Source organism: Onychostoma macrolepis, chromosome 19 (genome assembly GCF_012432095.1).
Source record: "Onychostoma macrolepis isolate SWU-2019 chromosome 19, ASM1243209v1, whole genome shotgun sequence".
Classification (NCBI taxonomy): Eukaryota; Metazoa; Chordata; class Actinopteri; order Cypriniformes; family Cyprinidae; genus Onychostoma; species Onychostoma macrolepis.
In genome coordinates, this window is record NC_081173.1 from 28,607,109 (window position 1) to 28,634,086 (window position 26,978).

General features: G+C 39.8%; 1 protein-coding gene across 2 annotated transcripts; it reads right to left on the reverse strand.

Moving 5' to 3' along the window:
- Positions 1 to 1,557: 1,557 nt before the first annotated feature.
- On the reverse strand, positions 1,558 to 14,668 carry brd2a (bromodomain containing 2a). 2 transcript variants are annotated; one of them, XM_058753293.1, is made up of 12 exons: positions 12,450 to 14,668; positions 9,315 to 9,612; positions 9,046 to 9,183; positions 8,711 to 8,855; positions 7,698 to 7,897; positions 7,062 to 7,568; positions 6,848 to 6,976; positions 5,706 to 5,939; positions 5,302 to 5,564; positions 4,884 to 5,209; positions 2,863 to 2,991; positions 1,558 to 2,770 (listed from the first exon to the last, which is right to left on the reverse strand). In XM_058753293.1, exons 1-12 carry the CDS (start codon positions 12,479 to 12,481, stop codon positions 2,640 to 2,642), a joined length of 2,532 nt encoding a protein of 843 aa, XP_058609276.1. In that variant the 5' UTR covers positions 12,482 to 14,668; the 3' UTR covers positions 1,558 to 2,639. The 2 variants fall into 2 exon arrangements, with proteins under 2 accessions (XP_058609276.1, XP_058609277.1); XM_058753294.1 differs by having other exon boundaries at positions 5,718 to 5,939; positions 12,450 to 14,666.
- Between the last annotated feature and the right edge of the window lie 12,310 nt (positions 14,669 to 26,978).

The following is a 26,978-nucleotide window of genomic DNA, read 5'->3' on the forward strand; positions in this document are numbered from 1 at the left end:
TTTAAAATACATTGAATTATTGAACATTTACACATTTTTGAATGATTACAATTAAAAAAAATTTAATTAATTTTTTTATAGCTAGTAAACTAGTAATATAACACATTCTCAACAATAATGCTTTAAGCAATGTATTAGTAGTTAGTATGCTACACTCCAAGAAAAGGCTGTAAAAATAGGGCACAATAAACTTATGTTAATATGAAAGAATTTTCCGTATTGGTTTTTTACCTGCATTTTAAATTACACATTTGTGTTTTCGGGTTACAGGGTTACAATGGATAATGGATAACATCCTGGAAAATTACTAGTAGCCTATCTTTTCCATTTTTCTTACAGCGTACTAACTGATCAACAATGGCAAGTACAAGCTACTAACAAAGTGTATCATAAATGAACAATTATTAAATTATTCAGTTATTATTATTATTAAATTGAACAATTGCAAATAGCAGCTAACTCAATTCACATGATGGGTGTACTGACATGGCATCTTTGGTTTTCTTTTTGTGTAATTTGAGACACATGTCTCTTTGACATTTTCCATCCTTTTGAAAGAGTCACTTATCAAAAGTTGCTAAAAGTTGCCAAATACATTTTTTAAAATTGCTAAATTTGTTGCTAGGTGCTTTTGGAAGAAAAAGTTGCTAGGGTAGTCTGAAAAGTTGCTAAATTTAGCAACAAAATTGCTAAGTTGGCAACACTGATAGAGATGAATGGTGCTAACAGATGTTAATGCTAACAGGATTAATTGATTCACCGACGATATTCAGCGTACAACAACAACTACTGCCACCTGATGTAGCTCAAGATAGTATCCTGATCTGTGCAATGCATTTTTACAGATGTTTAATACTTTAATCAATTATAATTTATATTTTAATATATACCTACGTATACACTCTCTTTAATATTATATAAAATGTTTTATTTCTATTATAGCCATTTTTATTAGTTTTTTAATGTCTATATAGTTCAAGTATTTAGTACAAGATAAACTAAATGAAAATGAGAAATTTGGCAATTAGCTGAATATATTTTGTTTCAAGCAGCAATTTTTTCCCCCATGGTTTTGACTAACTGTAATATGCCTAGATGCAATAAATATTCCACTGAAAATTAGAGAAGTATGCTAATGAAATAGCATGCACTTGAAGTAACACTGAGCCGCAAGTTTTTGTTTTAAGGACATCTCACCCTCTTTATTAACATGACATTTTTCAGATGAGAATAATGGTCGCATGAAGCATCTGTTGAGATGATGCTTGCAGCTTGAGGTTTCATTTCATTGTCATGTTTTGCTGTTGTCTTCTTAAAAAAACACAACGAGCTGTGGAAAAAACCAGCCACAATACTAAAGAGAAGAGCTGAAGACAGTAGTAAACAAAGAAAAAAATAATGCAGGAAACAGAAATCAGGTCATATTGACAGATGCAAGCTGCGAGGTCATGAAACTGTTACATATGTACAAATTTTGGGAAAAAAAATAAAAAAATACAAATGTCAAATTTGGTTGTTGTTATTGTTGTGTAATAGAATGTGCTATGAAACTGAAACTATATTTCCAAGAATTTAATTTCTGAACATGAGGGTCACTTTGTTAAAACCATAAATTGTGCATTAACTCTCTGGGTGAATAATAATAAACACACTAAAACAAAACCAGACTAAAACTCAAAAACCAAGATTTACAAACAGTATTCACATCAACACCTAATTAAGCAGCTGTGTACCTCTCATAGTGCATCTAAGACTCTGTTCTGCTCTAGAAATTGTGACCGAAACCACATGAACATAAAAATAATTTATGCATCCAAATAAAAAAAACAAATGCTCATGTGGCCCAGCTGAATTCAAAGAGCAAGATTCTGTACGTTTGTATATAAAACAATGGAGGTTTGAACCCATTCATTTGACCATGGGAATAAAGCAGGCTGGATGGAGAGGATCAGATTCAAGTTTTAAGACGCCACTAAAGCCAACAGCTCGCCCATCGGACAGACGGGTGACGTAACTCCCTGTTCTCATAACGTCTGGGTGTACAAATGCCATTTGAATAGGTGGAGCTTTGTTTTTTCATTCAAATGCACAACCAAGCGCCAACACATCATGTATGTGCAAAGTGTGTAAATAGAAAACCACGGGATTCAATGGCACACGTACACATCACACACTCGCTCATGCAAACAAAAGTGACAGCAGTTTCCACTCCAAGCCTTTTGTTTCCTTTAGGACAAACTACTAAAAGGTCAAACAAAAAGAGGGAGAGAAAGGAGAAAAAAAAAGAAAAAAAAAAAGCAACAAAATATTCACAAAAGAAAAAGATTTGTTTTCTTCCCTACCAGGGAATTGCTTAAAATTCTTCTTTATAAAAGAAAAATAGATATTTATATATCTTTGTACATGTATATACACAAAGTAAAGAAGGATGGACTAACAGAAAGGAGTCCCAAACTAGACAACGATGCCCTGGTCTGCTTTTCCATCAGTTCCTTCTCCGTCCATCATTTCCCAGAATTCTCTTTGACCTGCTTCTATACATCTAAAGAGAAACACTGCCCTTCCTCATTAGTTACTGTTATTGAGAGCAGAAACTCCATTCTGGAATGGAGTGCATGTTTTATTTGACGTCCATTCTTTCAGTCTGAGTCTGAGTCACTGGTGTCAGAGGAGGAGGAAGAGGAGGATGAGGAGGAGGAGTCTGAGCTGGAGCTGCTGGCGCTGAGACGAGACGCCACGGCATGAGGCTCCGCCCCGGTGGGCTTCTCCACTGAGACAGAAACAGAGACGTATTATTCAGTTTGTCTTGATTAACCTGATTCTGAATCAGCATTGATCATTTATAACCATCTCGGTTCCTACCTTTGGTTTTCTGTGGTTTCTTGGCAGAGTTAAGCTGGCCGCTGACGTCCTGCAGTCGTCTCTCCAGCTCTCTCTTCTTCTCCAGAGCCAGCTCCTCGCGGGATTTACCTGCAGCACCTTTGACTGCCACTGGAACACACAAGAAGCACATTCAGTCAAATTTACCATACAACGTCTTTACAGCTTGATATAAGATGCACAATACGTCATAATCAGTCAAGAGAGTCTCTACTTCTACGAGGGGCTTGAACGTTAACTCAAAGATGTAATAAATGTAAATGGATTAAGACAGTAGGGAAATATCCCAAAAACCCTTCAAAATAACAGTTCCATTATCTAGTGGATATTAGTGACCGACTTTAATGCATCAGCATCAATTGTGCTCACAATGTTAGTACATCCATTATGTGAATTTTTGTTTGCAGTGAATCGGAGTAAATACTGTAGCATCATGCTTTACTTTGGGGAAATTAAATTAAAACATTTAGCAGATGCTTTTATTCAATTTTGTCCATTACTCATTTGCTAGTTACATTATATAAAATGTAAACAAACAAAAAAATAACAAAAATGGCTAACTCATATCTAGAGAGCTGGGCAAATATAATATTTACACTACTGTTCAAAAGATTAGGATCAATAGGATAATATAAGATAATACTTTTAATCAGCAAGCACACATTAATTTGACCAAAAGTGACAGTAAAGACTTTTATATTTCCTTTTTCTCTTTCAAATATTTTTATTTGAATATATATTATTTGTTTTTTAAATAAACTTTTGGAGAATGCTGAATTTCCAAAAAACATTAAGCAGCAAAACAGCATTTTAGTTTTAGTTTTCAGCATTGATGATAATAATAATAAGAAGAAAAAGTTTCTTGATCATCAAATCAGCATATTAGAATGATTTCTATCTATTTCTATTTCTATGTGTGACACTAAAGACTGGAGTAATGATGCTGGAAATCCAGCTTTGCATCACAGGAATTAATTACATTTTTAAAATATATTCAAACAGAGAAGAGTTATTTTAAACTGCAATAATATTTCACAATATTGTTTTTACAGTATTTTTGATTAAATAAGTTGCAGCCTTGGTGAGCACGAATTTCTTTCAAAAACATCAAAAAAAATCTTATCAACCCCAAACGTTTGAACAGTACTGTATTTTTCTTTTTTCTTCCTCTTAGCATGCAATTATCTAACCTTGCACCTATATTGATGCATGAGTCACTTAAGCGATGACTGACATCGACATCAGCGGAGGAATGAAAGAACAGCATTGTGTTTGTTCGTTCACAGGAAGGGTAAAGGGCAGATTACGGTCTACCTGTAAAGTGCGCTGAATAAAACCAGGAAAGGTGGGGCGACTCTGCATTATGGGTTAGCGTCTAGTATCAGATTCCCATTAGCTTCCTTTTCCAAGGAAACTTGTATTGTTTTGAGCAAATTAACTACGCATATATAAAAAGGGTCTGAATTAGGGCTATTAAGCTATATATATATATATATTTAATTCTTATTAAAAACAATGTGCCAATTAATAAATCTAATTAATCACATATCAATTTTAGCTTAGAAACCACCCCAAAAAGATAAAATACCCATTGTGTTAGATGAGAAAAGCATTCAGTAGACATTACAAAAAGTACATTTAGAAAAAAAATTCAAAATTGATTCAAAATTGCATAACTATTGATAATAAAAGGATATTAATGTTTTAAAAAAGGAAACGGATAAAAAAAACAACAACAACAACAACAACAACATGATACTCTCAAAATGAAACTCAAACCACTAGCAGGTCACAGCAAGTCACTCAAGTCAGTCATTCAAAGGATTCATTCAAACGTCTGATTAATACAGAAACTAATTTTAACGCCTTGTTTTTTCCATAACTAAATAGCTCCAAATTATAAATATAATTAGGCAATCAATCTATGTAATTAATATATAATTTACTATAAATAAACGAATAAATCGACAACCCTAGTCTGAATCCTATCTAAATGCTCTTACCAAAAGGTTTCCGTGGTTTCTTGCGTAAACACATCATGACGTATCTCTCCAGCTCGCGCAGCGTGGACGGCTTGAGCGTCTCAAAGTCGATCTCGATCTCCTCTGGGTTGGTGTCACGCAGCGAGGGCTCTCGTGATTGGATGATGTGAACGACGCGGCCCAGTTTCTCGCCCGGCAGCCTGTTGATGTCCAGACTGAGCTGCCGTTTCTCATCGTAGCTCATGGGGCTGGTCTCCTCTTCCTCCTCAGAGTCATAGTGCGGCGTAAGACCGCCTTGGCTCACGTGTTGGGAGTTGAAGACGGAGGCTTGAGATTTCTTTGAGGATCTAAGGGAACAAAGGACGACAAGTTCATGTTTTTGTTGATGTTCAGGTTCAAATAAGTTAACTACTGTAAATAATCAGTATTTGAGACGTACTTGCTCTTGCTGCTCTTCTTATTGGAGCTCTTCTTGCCCTGAGTGGAGCTCGCTGCTTTGCTGTTGCTCCTGCTCTTTGGTGTCTTGGAGAGTTTTGGCGTTTTCGGCGGCCGGACAATTACCTCTTCCTCTATCATACTCCTGCCCCGCTTGTGTTTTTCTGGCTTCTTCTTTTTCTTCTTGTCTTTCTTTTCCTTCTTCTTCTTGGGTTTGATGATGGGTGTAGAGGACAGCGCAGCCAGCTGCTCGTGCACCGCCCTCAACTGCAGACAAGCGAGTGAGTGAGTGAGTGTCACTGCGTTTTTTCTAAACCCACAGCCACTGCAGCTCTCAGTAAATGTACAACTACGTCAAATCTGTCAGAGCCGGTTTAGCAGACTTTGCTGGAAAAGTTCAGTCGCTACCTGTGTACACACCTGTTCCTGAAGCTGGGCCAGGCGATGCGCTCTCTCCTCCTCACTGTCGGAGCTCGGGCTGCTCTCGCTCTCACTCTCGCTGCTCACGTCGCTCTCCGACGACGAGGAGGAAGAGGAGGAGGAAGAGGAGGAGTGACCGCCCAGGCCGCCGCCCAGGGACGCAGGTGGGAGGGACTCCAGGGGCTCGTCTGGCATCTTGGCGAAGCGGAACTCAAAGACATCCTGAAACAGGGAGAAGACATTTTTAATATCCAGCTTTGGACGCAAGCAATTTGAATGGGTTATCAAGGGAAGTGGAAGTAGGGCCGCATGGTTAATCGTATATTTCAGTTCTCTCAATTAAGTGTAATAAAGCACATTGGACCGCTGGTTAATTATCCTGAAAATGTTTTTTTCTTTAGACATTTCTGTTATCTTGCATTGGTAACAAGTTGCCAGAGGTCAAGAGTTTAAATGCTCCAATCAGAGCTTTTATTCCCTTAAAGAGTAGAGTGTTTTACTTAACCTTCCCAACCTGGAAACCATGCACATACTCTCAATACACAACAAACATATGTTGGAGTTTACTGATTTCCAATGAAATCTTAAAGTCAGTCTGTGTTCTTTCACGTGGGCACTTAAGCTATTTGCCACATCTAAATTTGCATGCATACCTGCTCATTGATGAATAATAAAATGTTCATAATGTTCAGAGGATTACAAACGCATCCTCTGTCGTACAATACAATGTTGTTTTTGATATTTTAACAGAAAAATATTAACATAATTTGGACTTGATAGATAGCGGTAGATGCCATAATGATTTTTTTAGTGAAAACAAGGCTGTGAGTGATAGTCTACAGTCTTTAAAACGGCACACACTGTATAAAGGTCAAAAATAACAAGCTAATGAGTAATTACACTTGATTTGCATGAAATTTTAATTGGTGCTGGTGTTTATTGACTGTTTGTCTGCCTTCAACAAGCTTTTACCAGTTTTCATAATGCAGAGAGTGTTAAAGTGTATTATAAATATAATAAATTAGGAAACTAAATGAAGTAAAATAAAACCCTGCGTGTGATTTGATGACTTATGTGAAACTGCAAATGACTTGAGAAATTTATTTTTATCTAAGTGCAAGCATCTGTACCTGTAATTTTCTGGCCATGGCCACCACATCGTGATCTGGGGGATTGTACTTGTAACAGTTTGAGAACATTAGCCTGATGTCAGCAGCAAACTGCAATGCATCCCTGTACTCCCGATGATCCATTTTCCTCTGCAAGATAGAGAAAACCATCAGGTCTGATCATGCACATGGTTGCATATTACTGTGCAACACATCTAAACCTCTTTATACGCACCTTAATTGTGCTTAGATCCATGGGATACTTGATAATGTCGTGATAGTCGTGCAGTCCCAGTGAGGAAGCGTCCACTGGCTTGTAGAAGGGCCAGGCGTAAGCCGCGTGCTTCTTCGACAGCAGCTCTTTGAGAATCGTGCTGCAGTACCGTAGCTGCTGGCTTAGCTTCCCGCGCCGCACCGGCTGATGTTGGTTCTGGGAGTCGGGCAAGTCTTTCCGTGGTGGTTTGATGGGCCTGCCACTACCACCTCGTCTTGCCGGTACTTTGTCTCCAACCAGGCTTCCAACCAGACCTCCACCCAGGCCTCCACCAAGGCCCATGCCCATGCCCATGCCCATACCCAGGCCAAGAGACAGGCTCTGTTTGGGGTCGGCACCCAAAGCGGAGAGGGTGAGTGGAGAGTCACCGCCGCCCATGCCGAGACCCATCCCACCTACACCCAAAGCGAGTGGCATGCCTGTGGTGGTGGGGGTGGTTGTGTCTGCCTTGCGCTTGACACCCTTTTTCTATTAAAAAAAATGGAGAAAAATTAACTAAATTGTATCTAGCATGCAAACAAGTATTTGGTAATTCAACTACCAAATGCTGCATCTGAATGTGTATAAAGAGTTTTTTTAGGAAAGATGTAGTCTTACCTTTGCAGTCGGTTGGGTAGGAGGCAGACCCATCAGTGCAGGGGTGCTGTGTGAAGTGGGAGGCAAAGTCTTGGTTATAAGCATCTGCGGTGGGGTGGAGAGGACCGAGTCTGGGGTGTCTGGAGTGGGAGGGGAGTAGGCCGACTGGGACACGGAAGATATAGCTGGTACCTGATGAGCTGTTGTGAATCCACCTGAGACTAAAAAAAAAAATAAAAAAAAAAAAAAGAGACGGAAAAATAAAGAGATGCATGAGCATGAAAGCACACAAACAGCCAAACATCAGCACCAGTGCAATTTTATTCAAAACATTTGTAATTACTCAGAGTGAAAATGTAAAAAGGGCAATTAGTTGAAGGCAGACAAACAGCCAATAAACACCAGCACCAATTAAATTTCAAATTACAATTTTTGACTTGCATATACATACATACATATATATATATATGTGTGTATGTATTTATTTTATATAGTTAGGTTTTTTAAGTTAAACAGCTTCCAAGGTCTATAAATTTACATTTTTTAATTTTCCAAATTTACAGACCAGGGAAGTCACAAAAATTAACAAATTCCAAAAAAGTCATGGACATTTATATAGTTAAAATTACATTTACATGTGCTAACCATTTACATAATTATATTATAATTCATATAATTGCATAATTACATTATATTAATACTAATAATAATATAAAATAATATATATGGAATTTATTCTGAAAATGTCCATAACTTTTTAGGATTTTGTTAATTTCCGTGACTTTTCCAGGTCTGGAAATTAATATTTAATTATATCTTTTTTAGTCAAAAGACACATTTTTATTAATATATTTTATATCTAGTTATACATGTTAATATAGCCTGGAAATAACATGTATAACTAAAACATATGTTTTGTTTTATTTTTATATATGTTATCTCCAGGTACCTATCAAAACCATGACCATGGAAATCCTGTCAACTGCTCTCTTCATCAGTTTATTCAGGTTCATTGTTTCCCCCCAGATTCTTACATGATTTGTGTCCTTTTTTAGGTTTGCTCTGTTTGCCCCTAGGGACAGGTGCAGGAATCTCTTCCTCCTCTTGGGGCATCTGAGCAACCTTCTGCAGGAAAGCCTTCTCCAGAGACTGAGCCATCAGGACGATGTCATCTGTTGGCTGTTATAAACAGACGAGTTTGAGATCACATGGCAGGTCTCTAGACGATACCACTGATGCGAGTAATTGCTCCATAACAGGCTGGGCAGAAGACCTGAGCAACTTGATGGTGAGCAACAAAATAAATCCAAGCTCTGAAAAGGTCCGAGCTTACAGAACTTTTTACCTAGACATAAACGAACTGACTGACCTTGTTGTAGATGTAGCAGTTGGTAAACATGGTGTTGAAATCCTGTAAGCACTCGCTGGCACTGCGGTAATAATTGTTTTCCAGTCTTTTCTTGATAGTCCCCATATCCATGGGCTGTTTAATGATTTTGTAATAATCCTGCATGAGATAATACAAGAATACAAGTCATTATTAAATCAGAAAAACACACTCTTGAGTTTACACCCATATCTTGTTTAAATGTTTAAACATACTCCAAACAGTCTATTCTAGAACAAGAACAAACTTACAGGCAGGTTGAGCTTGGTAGCGTCCACCGGCTCATGGAAAGGCCAGGCGAAGTGATGCCTCCACAGCGTCTTCTGCAAAGCCTTCTGGAGGAACTGCAGTTGGTTGGTCATGCGGCCCTGGCGAGCGGGGTCCCGCACAGAGGGTTGAGGGGGTCCGGATTGAGGAGCCTGTGGCAGAGCAGGTCCCTCAAACCCCTCGTACAGCAGCGACGGCTTGCGGATGCGTTTGCCGGGAGTGGAGATGGTCTGCTCCATCATCATGGTGACCCCCTGCATGCCGTCGCCCCCGCCCAGAGAGCTGCGGAGAACAGGAAGTTGAGGGTGAGATCATACAGATAATAAACAAATTGCCAAACTATAAATAGAAATGGAAGAATGAACAATTTTGTGACTAAATGAGTTGAAACATGCATTAAGTATGAAAAGTCAACATAATCACAGTAGACTCGTCGTGACTCAAACTCTGACTAAACAGCGCATTTTGCTTATGTGAACCAAGCATGAAGACACACCGCCCCTTCAGCAGTTTATCCGTCTCGGCATGGGCGAGTTATGCTTGAACACATTCCAAACCCATACACCACTGTCATACTGAAAACCGGGGGGGGCGGGGCCTTAAACAGACCTAATAACCCAGATCAGATCATGTTTGTGTTCATCTGAGGAATTAGCCAATGAGAATGCTTAGTTGAGTTTTATTTAAATGTTTGACAAGACAGGATATTGCAGCACAAAACCCTGAAATGTTGTTTCAAACATAGACATACTCCAAGGAAATAATTTACCTAGTATAAAATGAGTAAAAATACGATCAGAATAAAATGTGTATATAAATAACACGGATGCACAGAAAAGGCATCCTAATCAAGCACCTGTACAACATGCAGGCCTCAAAATAAATATTTTGAATTACAAATAATTTATTCCTGTCCTTTGGAACAATTTAACTAATTATTCACCAAAATGTTTTATTATTAAACCGTTAATAAATACAACATAGCCTTATTTTCCTCATAGATCCCTTCAAAAAAATAAAACTGGAGCATTACTCCTGTTTTACTTCACTACTGTATTATCTCATTTAACTTGATTTTATATACCTCAGATATGAATTCTTCACTGCAAAAATGGTTTAGAACTTAATACTACCAGCATTTAAAAATCTATATATATGAATTCTGAACTCATAGGAATGTAGGGCATTTAAATGCATTGGACACTTTAAAAAAAAAGCTTATGTTAAATTGCACTACCCTTGGTAACTTAAGGTTTCAAATACACTTTTTATATTCCGTTAGTATTTAGAACCTAATTTCCTCACTAAGACTTACCTTCTGAAGCCTAATTGTTGAACATTTTAAAGTGAACAAGTTGGTAGCATCCAATTTATTACATGTGCATCCTCTTGGCATTCATTCTCAGTGTATATTGGGATTGCATAGATAGCTCATAATGATGCAACATTTGTAAAATCACTGCAGCAGTTACTTCATTTTAATAAGAAAACTACAGACACAAAACACTTGAGGTGGGTGTTCACTCATTCTGCAGAAATGTTGCTCTCATGCCTTCCAGCCAGTTTCTGCAAGTGAAGGTTTGCATACCTGCCCCAGTATGGACGGAGTGTCATTTAACAAACTGAAAAATAGACAAACTAAATGCAGACAGGCTGCTTCTACAGGAGTAAACTTTGTAAATCTAAAACACATCAAGACACGTTTGTAAGTTTAAAATCTTCAGTCAAGTTGATAAAAGCATATTAAGCAAATTTTCTAAACAACTTAAGAGTTTAATGTTTAATTTAAACAGTGCTAAATTATACAAAAAAAATAAAAATCACAGTTTCACATTTAAAATTTTTATTTTCAGTCAAGTAAAATGTTGGCATACAAACAATGTTTTGGGGAAAAAATAAAAACAAATTATAGATATAATTATTCTGTCCCATCTAGTGCATGCTGGTTGGGAGGGGGGCAGACGGCAGGCTTCGTGCGGCTTCTTTAACTACTCGCGTTGCCAAGCAACCAAAAGCGAAACAACCCCACAAATTATTCAGTGTTGTGCCATTAGATTTCACAAATCAATGGCGCTCGCCACTAAAATAAGCCGCGGTGCGATCAAAGAGGCTCGAGCAGAGCTGAGGCCTCCACGCGTGTAAAATGTTGACAAAAGTCCACGTGGTTTCGAGGCGGAAGCGCAACATAAAACGAGTTTCAGAATGACTAAAACGTTTGGCGAAACTAAAACTGGTTAACATGCTATCCATAAAGTAAGTCAAACAATCACATTATTATAACAAAAGCAAAAATAACACCCGATGCTGAGATATATTTACTAGTCTTTGTAGTCAAGGCACCGCCTTATGACCTAAATCTATACATACCACTGAAATATAAATATATCGCATTGAAACACCATATCGATCTGATGTTATTCCATAACGCTGGACAGTATCATAATCTACCGATCACAACCATATGAGTCACTGTAACACTCGCAGAATAACTGATCGATGCCTAATATAGTGCATCAGAACACCTTTTTAGTCTAACCACCCAAAACAAATTTCTGCAATCAATTTATAAAAACGAGTCGGCAACCACTATAACGAATAAAAATACTAGATAACACTAAACATTAGTTGCTGGTTGCTGTTAGCATTAGCCAACCATGCTAATTTCCCGTTCGCACCCCAGCACTGCATGCACAACGACACACAATCCGTTATACAACTCAAACGAGTCTCAGATAAGAAAAATAGGTTTGTATTGCTCAAACTTGACAGTCTGAACACGCACAGAATATATGTAAATAAACTAACGTTATCTGCCCGTTTCATGGAGAGAAAGCGCGCCTGCGCACTAAACGCGGGCAGTTGCTCGTTAAAAACCAGACTTTAAAAACTTGAAGACTAGTAGCGTAATGACACTGTAAAAAATAAAGTCTCCTACATCCCTACCATTAGAAAGTCAAAGTCAATGCAGTCTTAATACTCCAGTATTTCACTTGATGTTATCGCGACAGTTTGCAAGTGATTAAAAATAAAATAATTCCGAAAGATGCCGAATTATGACAATATTCCAACAACATTTTCGTTCACAGAACAAGTGCAATGCCATTTACTCCAACCGGTACCTGTCAAAGGGCGGGCTAATGGCCGTCTCCATCGGGATGGATCCGGATTCTGTTTATAAACCGGTTTCGTTCGCGGATCCGAGTTTCGCGGCCTTGTTTTTCTGACTTCCTCGATCCTCCAGCTCAGAGCTACAATGAAATGGCGACGTTAAGGCTCCGCCCGACTTTTTATAAACCCATCGACGGCTCCATTGGCTGATGTAACGCCATACGTACACGCCTACGCGAATTCTACAGGCCACTCTAGCTGTCAATCAAATAGGCCACGCCCACGCAACCCCTGGAGCACAATTTGTGTATTTAAAGCAGATTATTACGCAAAAAAACACTTGCCTAAGCAATGCCACTGCTGTAGATATAAGACTAAAAATAAGTAACACATTTTAGCGAATAATTTAAAACACTCAAAGACACGGTAACATTTGCAGAAACTGCGTTTCTCAAGAGTTGTGTTACGTCAACGCTCTTCGCTGATTGGCTGCCCAGAACTAAGGCGCGAGCATCGAGGGCAGGTTGGAAACACGCCATTGGCTCAGACGATTAGTCACGCGTAACAGACAAATGCAGCACACACACGTACAGTTCTCCTCGCCTTACAGCCTGCTTCTCATCCACTGCCTGCAAAATCACTAAAATACTACAAAAAAAGCTCCAACATCTGACGGAAACCTCGTGATGTTGCTAAATTTCCGAAAGTAAAACGAAAACCGCAACCCCCCGGGGCCTAAAAGAGCCAAAAACAATGTTGTCTCTTTAAAAACTCGACTTTTTAACCCAGTGTAAATAAACACGTAACAAACTCAGACCCCGTATTAAAACAAGCAAACAAAAAAGGCGATGCCCTTCTTTCTGTGTCGGTTCAAACATGGCCTACAAGGAGTGTCCTCCATAAAATGACGCAGCAACTTTGGTTCTTCAAACAACGACACGCAGTTGTTAAAACACGATTACAACGACAAAATATATGTATAAAACTCACGTAAGTTAGTCTGAAAATACATAAATATTCGAATTACGTTAGAAATTTACACAAAATCCAAGGAAAAAAGACGTTTAGGCCAGCGTCGAGTTCCAACTACAAAACCCAAAATCATCTACAATACCGAAAATACGTTTGATTCCCACTAAGTTTTCTGTTTGTTATAATAAAAGGTCATCGTTTTCAACAAATCTTGTCGAAGTTTCTACATCAGCCTTTTCATTTTTTTTAGAGGACACCTGAAATACACTGATTAAAATATTTACTTTCCAGAAGCCGTTAACGAATGGTAAACGCCTGAAAGTATTTTAACCTGAAACGACGATCTATGTTTTAAACATATTTTTAAGTTAAAATAGTTTAGGACCGCGGATTTTTAGTAAAAAATACACTGCCGCCCATCCCCCACTGCCAAGGTTACAGATTTGAAACAATGTCATAGATTGTGGGGAACAAAATACAACACTAAACCAGCCAAATTGTTCGTAGTCTATAAATTATTTAAACCAAAACGTCTAATTTAAATTATTAACAATGTTTTACAACAACTGAATTTTGTTTTCTAAAAATAAATCTAAATTTCTTAACATATACCTCTATCCAGATTAAGTGAATTGAAAATAAAAAGGAAAAGCAAAATATGTCGAATTCCTCATTGTTGGAAAAATCCTGATTTTCTTCTTGTCTTCAGCCACGTTTCTTTATTCAACACATTTCCCTCAAACATGTCCGACTTCTTCTTCTTCCCCGTTCATTGGAGCGAAGTGGGGGCAGGGAGAGTCACGTGACAACCCACACAACGACTCGCGTGGCTCAAACTGGTTTTAAACAGGAATTCCCCAAAACACGTCTTCTTTTTGAGATACCCCGCACACGAGAGCGTTCCCTAACTATTAAAGACTCGATCTTTAAAAATCCATCAACTGTAAACTTGTAATTAGTCAGCAACGTTGATAAATCCAGAACAAAGAAGACATGGCTGTCGTTGCCGCGCCATGATTGGATAAAGCCGATCACGTGTCTCGCAAACCATCGCGCCATCGCAAAAATTAAACCTGATTATTTTTTTGTACTGAGATTATCTCCTTGGATAATATAATCCGATTCCATTCGATTCCTTTCCAAATGCTCTGAATATTGGAATTCAGTTTAGTAAAACGCGTGGAAAAAAGTTTATTAGGAGCTTGAGAAATCCATGTAATCAATAGCTTTCATCTCCCTTGAATGTAGTCCTTTCTGCGCATGTGCAGTTTCATTCGACTCCCTTCCCCCGCAGCCTCACTGCTGGTTTGAGCTGAAATGGGAAACTTGTTCTGTAACTATTTATTTTGACTGATTACAAAATATAGCTACATTGATATTGGAAAGACGTTTTAGTAATAAGTAAGGCAAACAAGTAGGCCTACTTACAGTAAGCAAAGAGATAATATAATCATCACTTTTTTTTAACACCAGGAAATATTTTGGGAAAAATAATTATCCTTATCCTAACCTATCCTTTCCTATCCTTCTTTTGTCTTTTCTTTATTCTTTTACAATATATATATATGAAGTGTTTATTTGCAAAACACGTTTTTTTTATTTTTAAAATTAATTTTGTTTTATTAAGTTGTCATGTTCTATTGTGTTTTATTGTGTTAGGTAGCTGTATTTGTTTGTTTGTTTGTTTTTTGTCTTTTTTTTTTTTTATCTAATCAAAATAACCAGACTGCAGTTAGATTGAGATGAATTAATGAATGGAAAAGCATGATTTTTGAAAATTAAAAGTTATCTGTTTTTCAAATGAACTCTTCATATATATATATATATATATATATATATATATATATATATATATATATAGTTTTATATTTGGCAAAATATCACTTACTTTTAAATAAGTAATTTTAAATGTATATGTAGTATAAATAATAAATGTATTTTAATTTAAATGCAATTATTTATTTTTTTTAATAATATTTTACATTTAAATATCACCACATAGTTCTTTGACTTGTCCTACATCTAACAACATCTGTGAGAACAGCATGACAAATGGGAAAGCACACGCCTGGCCTGTCGCTCATGTCCCACACAACTGAGCACAGACAACACTAACCCAGTCTGACTCAGCGTCACAAGGCAACTTGGCCAGCAGGGAAACGGTTGCTATGGAGGCTCTCGCTCACACACTCTTTCTTTTTCCTAATAGCTGGATGTTCTTGGCAATAGACACTGCACTGAAGGAAAGCACCCACTTTTACAGTGTAATGCTCAATGGTTAGGTGTTATCGGTTTGCATCTTTTGCAAAAGAAAAAAAAAAATTCCCAGTTAATTTCAGTATTTCATATCCTTTTCATTGCAATGTTTGAGCATGCTTGCGCATTTTTTTTTATTTTTTTAACCCTCTAAAGCCTAACATGTGTGTGTTAAATGGAATAGCTTATATAACCTTTAAAGAAAATGTCAAAATAATTTTATTTTATTTATTTATTTATTTTTTGATACATCAGGCTTTTATGGCTCATATAGTCTGATATAGTGAGAATATGGAGCTCATACTTGAGGAAGAAGAAAACATCTAAATTCAGAAGCCCAGACTTAGCAAAAATATGCAATAGTGCAGATGTTATTTATACAGCCAACAGGTAAAATGAAATTCTGATAGCTTGTATTGTAAATCAATGAAATTCTTCAAATAATATAACAGACTACTTACATAAAGTAATTTAGAGGTCTTAGAAATTAATGCATCAAATATGGGGGATGCATATAGGGCTAAATGTAAATACACCTTTGAAAATACATACAGAGCCTATAGAAAGTCTTCATACCCCTTCATTTTTTCCCACATTTTTTTATGTTGCGTTATTATGTTAAACTGATTTAAATTACTTTTTTTTTCTACATAAATCTACACCCCACTCACCATAATGACAAATGATTTATCACAACTTTGCAAATGTATTAAAAAGGAAACACTGAAAAAATGACATTGCATAAGTCTTCATACCCTTTGTTTTGACACTTGAAATTTAGATCAGAAGCATTCCAGTTTCACTGGATCGTCTTTGAGATGTTTCTATACTCCAGCTGGAGTTAACCTGTGGCAAATTCAGTTGATTAGACGTGATTTGAAAAGGCACACACGCCTGTCTATATAAAGTTTAACAGCTGAAATGGATGTCAGAGCAAAAACTAAGCCATGAGGTCATGGCTTAGTTTGACCTCATGGCTTACATACGGGGAACATGGAACATACGGGGAAGTCGTGGCCTAATGGTTACCGAGTCGGACTCGTAATCCAAAGGTTGTGAGTTCGAGTCTCGGGCCGGCAGGAATTGTAGGTGGGGGGAGTGAATGTCCAGCGCTCTCTCCACCCTCAATACCACGACTGAGGTGCCCTTGAGCAAGGCACCGAACCCCCAACTGCTCCCTGGGTGCCGCAGCATAAATGGCTGCCCACTGCTCCGGGTGTGTGTTCACAGTGTGTGTGTGTTCACTGCTGTGTGTGTGCACGTTGGATGGGTTAAATGCAGAGCACAAATTCTGAGTATGGGTCACCATATGGCACTTCACTTTCACTTTCACTTTTTCAAAGGAATGGCCTGGCAAAGCTGAGAGATTTGTGTTGAGACAGATCTGGGGAAGACTACAAAAAGGTTCACAGGAGCATTTGCCTCCAAAATCCTTAATGGATGAAGTTTGAAACAATCAGGACTCTTCCTAGATCTAGCCTCCTGGCCAAACTGAGCAATCGAAGGAGAAGGGTCTTGGTTAGAGAGGTGATCAAGACACTCATGGTCACTCTGGTTGAGCTCCATGATCTTATATGGAGATGGGAGAAACTTACAGAAGGACAAACATCACTGCAACACTCCACCAATCTGGACTTGATGGCAAAGTGACCAAACTCAAGCTTCTCCTCAGTAAAGATACATGAAACCCTTTTTGGAATTTACAAAAATACACCTAAATAACTCTCAGACTATGAAAAAAAAAAAAAAGATTGTCTGGTCTGATGAACCTCAATTCCTTATTCATGTCTGAGGGAAACCAAGCACCGCTTATCACCTGCATAATACCATCCCAATGGTGAAGCATGGTCATGCAGCATCATGCAGTGGGGGTGTTTTTCAGTGGCAGGGACTGGAGAAGTGATCAGAGAAGACGGAAAGCTGAATTCAGCTAAATACAGAGATATTCTTAATGAAAACCTGGTTCAGAGCACTCAGACTGGGCTGAAAGTTCACCTTCCAACATGACAATCACCCTACACACAGCCAAGACAATGCAGGAGTGGCTTAGAGATGACTCTATGAACGTCCTCGAGTGGCCCAGCCAGAGCTGGGACTTGGAACCAATCAGACATTTTTGGAGAAACCTATAAATGGCTGTCCACTGATGGTACCCAGCCAACCTGACAGAACTTCAGATGATCTAAAGAGAAGAATGGCAAAATTGTTGCCAAAGTCCTTCAACTAAGTTTTGAGTTAAGGGTATGAAGACTTGTGCAATGTCATTTTTTGTCAAATTTGTCAAAGTTGTGATAAATCCGGTTTTTGCTTTGTCATTATGGTGAGTGGGGTGTAGATTTATGTGGGAAAAAAGTAATTTAAAGCAGTTTAACGTAATAACGCAACATAACAAAATGTGAAAAAAATGAAGGGGTATGAAGACTTTAGGCACTGTATAATCTATTGTTCCTTTCCATTCAATAATGATTTAAGCAGCAGAGTTACGTTATTGTCAGAAAGCCTTCTAGATCATTAAAAAAAACATATTTTCCAAATACAATGTTTACCCTAGAATCAGTTTCAGTCCATCCTTTTACCGAGGCATGTCTGACACTACTGCAATGACTGCTAGAAGCTCATTCTTTGAGGACTTTTCTGTGACGTCACTAGCTATAATTGTAGAGCTATTAAGAGTGATTCTCACAGCTATTTGCACTTCTATTCTGAACGCAGACACAATGAACCCCAATAGCTCTACTCTGCACAGGTGTAAAGTGTTGCTATGCAAAAACGTTGTTGCATTATATCACATTTACCTCTGCAATGATGTGTGGAAATAAAGATGAACCAAACCCATTAAGCACAGGAGTATTTGATATATTTATTACACTAATGCTTTTGTGATACATTTTAAGCACTTTGGTTCACATTAATGGCCTTTTGAGTATAATTCTCTTAAATGTCCTGATAAGAGAAATGTTTGCTTTTGACCTGACTTCTGCACTAAGATAGTTATACCTAAATTCAGTAGTTTTAGTCCATTTATTTTTGCTTTCTCAGATGTGTTATATGAGACATCAGAGTGGTATATGAGACATTATCATAATAACCCCCTTTCAATGTGTGTCAGGGGCATATGTATTTCAATATGCCTTCAGCTATTTTACTGTAACTCAGAAAGGGAAGCACAGCAACAATTCAAGCTATAGTACACACAATGCATCAACACTAAGCCAACCAAAGTTAACAGTTATCAGATTCCACCAGGCATTATACAATCACTTTTGCATTAGGCAGAAGCTACAGTGGTGGAGGCAGATGAGCAGCAATTCACTGGAAACAGGAAGACTTCTCACCACCATTGTTATATATCTAAGTGAAGCTTTTTGACTCATCATCTGAGCTTCTGACTGCATCAAAACAGTGAGAGGTGATTTATTTCTTTACTAAGAACAGTTCTTAATTGTGCCATGTCAACTATCAGGATGACGTACAAACAAAACTGAAAAATCAAAAACAAAAAAAAAAACTTCAGAATATAATACTTTGGATAATACTAATACTTTAAGCATATTCTAGAATAGAATCTGGAATTGAGATTGTAGAATAGAATTTTCTCCACATTTTATTTGTGATGTCAGCACAGCATAGCGAGATTAGCTGTCTTTAAGTGTTTAAATCAAAGTCAGAGTATAAAATACTTTATAAAAGTAGTAATACTTTTAGTATTATAATAGGCCTATATAATACCTTTGCATAATTTGCCACATCCGGGACATTTTATTTTGTGTACAACAGTGACATCTAGTGTTTATGATGGGAATAATCAGAAACTTCAAAATTCAGCCTTGTGTGTAAATGTATAGACTAGAATAGAATCTTTTCCACATTTGAGATCGTTCTGATCGAAATACAGATTTAAAATCATAATAAGATATAGTTGAATAGCTATGTTTTTGAACTCAAATCCTTGCATTGACAGGAAACACTAGCATCTAACAATGCCTTGGAAAAAACTGTTAATCTTAAAAAATAAAGCATAAACATAAACCTAAATAGGATATAAAACAGTTCTCGAATAAGCATGTGTCCTAAACTCCTGAAACATTTGTGTCTCGTATTTTAGAGCAGTCAATGCAATGAAATCAATCACATCTGTATGTGTGTGAAAATATTCAGATGCAACCCCCTTTGTAATTTAATTTCACATTTTTTCTCAGTAACTGTAACAGATTACAGTTACATTTATTTTGTAATTAAATTATTCAGTTACATGTAACTAGTTACTCCCCAACACTGGCTATGACCTTGGATTTTGTGAACTTTGGGTGAAGTTAGAGAACTTTAGTTAGAGTTTTCCCACCTTCAGGTTTCTCAAGGTGTCGGTGTGTATCCTGGCCCCTGGGAAAAGTAAAAACATCCCTTTTTCAGGATACTGTGTTTTAAAGATAACTTTGTCAAATCCAAATAAGCCTTGCAGATCTTTATTGGAAAAGGTTTAAACAGTATTTTTCATACTTGTTCAATGAACCATACACAATTATTGCACATGCACCTGTGGAACAGGAACCTTTAAACACGAAATCTCCTCCCGGATGTGGAAAATTATGCAAAAGTATTATATAGGGCAATTATAATACAAAAAAAAAGTATTCTATATAATTAAGGTGACAGCTAGTGTAACTTAGTACAGCAAAGAGACCCTTCTACTGACTCTGAAAAACACCAGAAGAAAGATGCCCAGGGTTCCTGATCACCTGCCTGAACATGCCACTGTCCTGCTGCAGGAGGCCTGAGGACTGCAGATGTGACCAGAGGTCTGTATGTAATGTAATGTAAAACCCCTAACACAGTGCTACAGGGAGGCAGCAAGGATGGCTGATCATCCTTGCAGTTGGCAAAGCACATGTCAGTGATGGGAGAAACGTCTCGGTTACGTATGTAACCCTCGTTCCCTGAAGGAGGGAACAGAGACGTCACGTCGGGTGACCGACGAAATTGGGATCTCGCCAGAGAGACCAATCCACTTTGAGTGTAACTAAACGAGCCAATGGACATTGTCATGCGACTACTGCATCCAGCTGCCGCTGATTACAGTGTGAATATAAGAGGCAGCAGGTGCACCGCATTAATTCATGCTTTCGCTGAGGAGCCGAGCTGGTGACCCAGCAGCTCAGTTGTGGTACAGTGACTGTGGCGACGGGACATGACGTCTCCGTTCCCTCCTTCAGGGAACGACTTTCAGTCGGTCACTCCGAGTCATGTCGGATGACTGACGAAATTGGGATCCCTGCCAAAGCGCCACGGGCTCTAATAAGTATACCATAGAATACACATATGGGATCCCAACAGGGTCACTCATATGGGCACTAACCTCACACCAGATTTCAAGAATTCATTGGCTGAAAGGTCTGGCGCCGAATGCTCCGCCACGTCCGGACGCCGGAGTGCTGGAGGACTCGACAGGGTTTGCCTGGTTAAGGCACTCTCTGGAGAATTAGGTGTAAGAACGCCCAAGCCGACTCTGAGCCGGGCCTCTCAGTGCCACTACCCGTTTGAGGTGAGAACACAGGAGGAAACCGGTTTCAACACATAGGCTTTAAAACCTAGCGAACGTGTTGGGAGTCGCCCAACCCGCAGCTCCACAGATGTCTGCTAGCGAGGCACCATGAGCCAGTGCCCAGGACGATGCGACACCCCTAGTGGAGTGAGCACGCAACCTGAGCAGGCAGGGCACACCTTGTGCTTCGTAGGCCAAGGTGATGGCATCCACTATCCAGTGGGCCATCCTCTGCTTGGAGACAGCCTTCCCCTTCTGCTGTCCTCCGTAACAGACAAAGAGCTGTTCTGAGGTCCTGAAGCTCTGAGTTCTATCCACGTACTGTCGCAGTGCGCGTACAGGACAGAGCAAAGCTAGGGATGGGTCTGCCTCCTCCAGGGGCAGCGCTTGCAGGTTCACTACCTGGTCCCTGTAGGGAGTGGTAGGAACCTTGGGCACATAGCCGGGCCGGGGCCTCAGTGTTGCACTGGAGTCAGCCGGTCCAAACTCAAGGCACGACTTGTCAACCAAAAATGCAGGTCCCCCACCCTCTTGATCGAGGCCAACGCAGTCAGGAGTAGGGTTTTCATAGAGAGAAACTTCAACTCGACTGACTGCAAAGGCTCAAAGGGGGCAGTTTGTAGGGCTCTTAGCACCAATGCCAAATCCCAAGAAGGTAGGGAGGGAGGCCTAGGAGGATACCTGCTCCAGGGGCACTCCTGCCCGAAGGAATGAGGGATCTGTCCACGGGCTGAAGGTCTTGCGGCAGGCCGGTGTAATCTGAACCCGGTGAGTACTGCGTTTCCACGCCCACCTCGGGATCCGGCCATGGAGCCAGTGCTGAAGCAGTCTCATATGGAGCAGATCGAGCAGAACTATCATTGCAGCTGCAACCATATGCCCCAGGAGCCTCTGAAAGATTTTCAGTGGGACCGCCGTCCTGCCTGATAAAGTCTTGAGGCACTTCAGCACCAACTGAGCACGTTCCTGGGTGAGGCGTGCTGTCTGGTTGACCGAATCCAACTCAATGCCGAGAAAAGAGATCCTCTGCGTTGGCACGAGATTGTACTTTTCCCAGTTGACCCGAAGACCCAACTGGCTGGGTGCAGGTCCCTGTGTGCGCACAACTGGTCTCGAGACTGTGCAAGTATGAGCCAGTCATCTAGGTAGGCTTTCCTGTAGCTCAAATAGTAGAGCATGGCGCTAGCAACGCCAAGATCATGGGTTCGATTCCCAGGGAAAGCAAGAGCTGATAAAATGTAAAAACTGTAACTTGAATGCAATGTAAGTCGCTTTGGATAAAAGCGTCTGCTAAATGCATAAATGTAAATGTAAATGTAAATGTAGGTAGTTGAGGATGCACACACCCGTTCTCTCATGGGAACAAGGGCCACCTCCGCGACCTTGGTGAAGACGCGAGGCGAAAGGGACAGCCCAAAGGGCAGGACCTTGTACTGATATGCCCGACCCTCGAACGCGAATTGCAGGAATGGCCTGTGTCACGGGAGGATCGAGACATGAAAGTACGCGTCCTTCAGGTCGATCACTGCAAACTAATCTAGGGGACGGACGCACCCAAAAATACGTTTCTGCATCAACATCTTGAACGGCATCTTGTGAAGTGCACGGTTCAAAACTCACAGACCCAAAATCGGTCGTAACCCACCGCTTTTCTTGTGAACAATGAAGTAAGGGTTGTAAAACCCCGACCTCATATCGGCTGCAGGGACTGGTTCTATCACATCCTTCGCCAGCAGGACTGCGATTTCCGCACGCAAGACAGGGGCATCGATGGCCTTGGCTGAAGTGAACCGGATGCCCCTGAACTTGGGGGGACGCCGGGCGAACTGAATCGTGTAGCTGACTCTGATGGTCCACAGGAGCCACGGAGCTGGATCGGGAAGCGCTAGCCAGGCTCAGAGAGACCGTGCCAGCGGGACCAACAGGGCCACTGAAGTACCCGTGGTGGGGCAGCGAGGTGGAACACAGGGACCCAGCCTGTGACGGCCTGGCCTGTGACGGCAGGGGGCGGGGTCTGGGTGTGCAGTGTAACACTCACCTGATTCCTCCTCGTGTGGGAGGAAACACAGGAACCCGGCTTGAGGCTTGTGACAGCCCGGCGTGTGATGACTTGAAGTGGGGACTCGAGTGCTACCGCCCTTACCTGGTTCTACGAATGGGCAGGAGGGGTGCTCTTGGGCAACCACCCGCTGCCTGCTGGCGAGAGGGGAGGAGGGAAGTGATCCCGTGATGCACGGTTCACCACTCTCCTCCTATTTAGACCCAGAGATTGAGGAAACTGCTCTTTTACTGATGTTTTGGGTACCACTGGCTGCTGGGCCAGCGGCGGAACAATAACAAAATGAAACAAAATATTCTCCACCCGGCCCTCCTCTGGGGGAGGGAGTGGTGCAGTCACCATCTCCCAACGAGCAGTTTCCTCCATCTCTGGATCGCTCGTCTCAGGGCCTCTTGCACTTGCGAGCAGGCTGAGGGGCTGTGGCCGGGGTGGAAGCAGCAGGTTTCCTCCGGCACATGATGTGCTTGATCACCTCAGTCTGCTTCTGTGCTGCCGAGAACTGCTGGGCAAAGCTCTCGACAGTAGCGCCGAAGATGCCGGTCTGCAACATGGGAGCATTCAGGAACTGCACCTTCTCATGCTCCTTTGTGTCAGCTAGACACAGCCAGAGATGGCGCTCCTGGACCACTAACATGGACATCGCACGACCCAGAGACTGTGCGGTCACTTTCGTCGCTCTAAGCACGAGGTCCGTCGCAGCACACAGTTCATGTAGAACCGCCAGGTCGTGACCACCCTCGTGCAGGTCTTTCAGGTCTTTGGCCTGGTGGACCTGCAGTAACGCCATGGCGTGGAGCCGCCTCCCCACAGGCTCTAAAAGCATTGCCAGTTAGACCTGATGAATATTTACAAGCCCGTGAGAAATTGATAGAAAAATCACCAAATCCCCAATCTGTTAATGTTGGCTAAATGTCATGCTACTGCAAGAACATGGTGTAATAGATCCGGGGTTCCCAACCCTGGTCTTCAAGGACACCTGGCTTAATTATTTTCTTATAATGGCTTAATTATTTTCTCTGGCTTAACTATCCCTGCCCTACCCCATGCTGGTTACCTGGGTCAGGTGTGTTCAATCAATCAGAAGCTGCAAGAGACCATTTCAGATGAGGTTGGAGTGTTGTAGTGCAAAATGAATTATCTTCTAGCTTATAATTCATTTTCTAGGTGCTATTGTAACTGCTAGAATTGGAATTTAAAATGAGAAGTACGTTTTAGTGAAAGTTTTTTATAAAAAGTTTTTTATAAAAAAAACAAAAAAAAACATGAATTCGTTAAAACCCCAAACAAATGGATATGTAATTATAGTAGTAGCTATGACAAGCAGCAGATAATATCACTCCAGTATGTTTATTGATCCAGTAAAAGTTATTACTGTCAGATGTGGCCTTTTCAGAGTTTCTTTCGGAATGTAAATTACCTGAAATTGACTGAAACGTTAAGTAAATGTAGGAATAGCTCAGTAATAACATGTGCTGAAGTCTGTAAATGAATTTGAGCATGGATGTTTTCAGTAACTGCTTTAAAAATATTTTGTAATTTTAGATTTGCTAAATATGTCCTGAGTACCAAAGGAAGTGGAGATGACGATGGGCAAGGGTTGTTGCCTTAGTGGAACGTGATCGCAGCTCTGAATCCGAGGGGACAGTGGAGCCAGCCTTGGTGGGTGAGGGCAATCACCTCACGGAGGGATCAACACATGACGAATTACATCCCATACTACAACAGTCGAACAGCATCACTTCTTGAGTGTTTTAATAAACAGCTGGGCTGTCACACTTACAGGAGGAAAGAACAGGTATGCCACCAAAAATTACTGTGAATGTAGTACAATTCTCATTTGATTTTTATATGATCATTAATAGGTTATGGAAGTAATGTCACCTTCCATGCAAGTTTTGGATGCAAGATATTGTTTGTTAGCTTTGATTTCATGTAATAGGGTCCTCCCTCCATTATGTAGATGCATAGGACAAATACATGTTATTGTTATAGCATTTAATAGTACAATTGCACAGTGAAATGCTCCAAAACTAACACATCCTATGTAAAATTTCCAAGATGGGCAATTTACCCAGAGCCTGCTGGATCTCCAAGTAAGATGGAGGCAAAAGCCCACATCTCATGAAACAATGACGGCTACCCCCAGAAGTATGTCCCTGTGTTTTTTTTTATTTTAACAATGTCCTAATGTATCAAATTTAATGGAAGTGGTTGCAAAGCTCTTTATAAACATCTTCAAAATTCCATAGATAAAATGGTTCTTTATTTCCATTATTAGATTACTCTTTTCAACAGTGGATGCACAACATAACACCTTTGGAGGTCAACATCAACAACACAGAAGCCATGAATCTTCACAGACCTGTGGACATATGTTGAGGCGTAGGTGCTAATGTTTTGAAAACTTTATATCTGAATGTGTACAACTAAGCTGATTTTTTGCCCTGTTACAGGGCAAGACAAACACAGTCCTGTCAATTCCAGAATTTTTTTTAGAAGAACTATATTTTTCCCTGAAATACCAGCTCCAGCATCTGGAAATATGTTAAGAATTTGTTCTGATTTTGAATGTCCAAGTGACACTTTTAAAATGTCGTAGTAGTTATCAATAGGTTAAATGCTTAATGACACTGTATTGATACCCCAAGGGTGCAATTCAGGTCATAACACCACTGTCATTGTAAATAATACATCAGAACTTAAGTAAGCTTTCAGATGATCATTACCCTTGTCATTGTAGAGGAAGCAATAAACACTTGGTACAAACAACAGGGGCACACCCGATGGTGTAATTCAGAATTTAATGTAGTTTTCCAGTTTTCTTCCACAAATCCAATAAACAGAAATGTTAACATTTACTTTCAAAGTTGAAATCCATCTCTAGAGTGTAATGAAAATAATCTCTATCTTCTGGAATAAGGTCTGATTGTTGCAGGGTTTGATAGTGCAAGTGTAACAACAATATTAAAGTCATTTATATATTTTGAGGTATGAATTTCAAAATGAAGATAAATTGTTTTGTTGTATTTTTTCCACAGGTGATAACAGGCTTCATGACAGTGAACATCGGTCGGTATCAAGGTGGTGTGATTGATCTGTCTAGAGTTGGTGGATCTTCTCTCATAGACTGTGTGAACAAAGTCATGCACAGGTATGTATTTACCTTGCATTGTTTGTGTATTGCTGCATAATATTTCAGTAAATTATATATATATGATTGCCACAATAATAAACCCAGCCTTTGATATTACTTGAATTCAGGATTTAACCTGTCACACACCATTATATCTCCTTATATACCTGCCTGTTTTCTTGCTCAGGAGTTTTATGATGTCCGTACTAACTCGGACAGTCAGCCAGACTTGAAAAGAAGCCATTCAAAGCTACACCTTTATACTATGTAATTCAAGGTAATTTTGGCCATGTAACATTAAAAAAATCTCTTGTTCCTTGTCTTATGTAATTTTTATTGGCACCCTTTATCTATTCAGGGGACATTCTCTAAAAGACTTCCTGCCTTTATCAGAAATGTCCTGTTCACTTTCACACAGTTACACACCTGCTTAAGGGTCTCAAGGGCACCACAGTGGGATTGAAGAGGGAGCGGAGAAATGCTGTTTTTTCACAGCTAAAAACAGCTAAAATCTAACACGCATTTAATGCAGAAAAACTTTTACTGACATAAGATTATTTTAGAGTAAAATATCATATAAT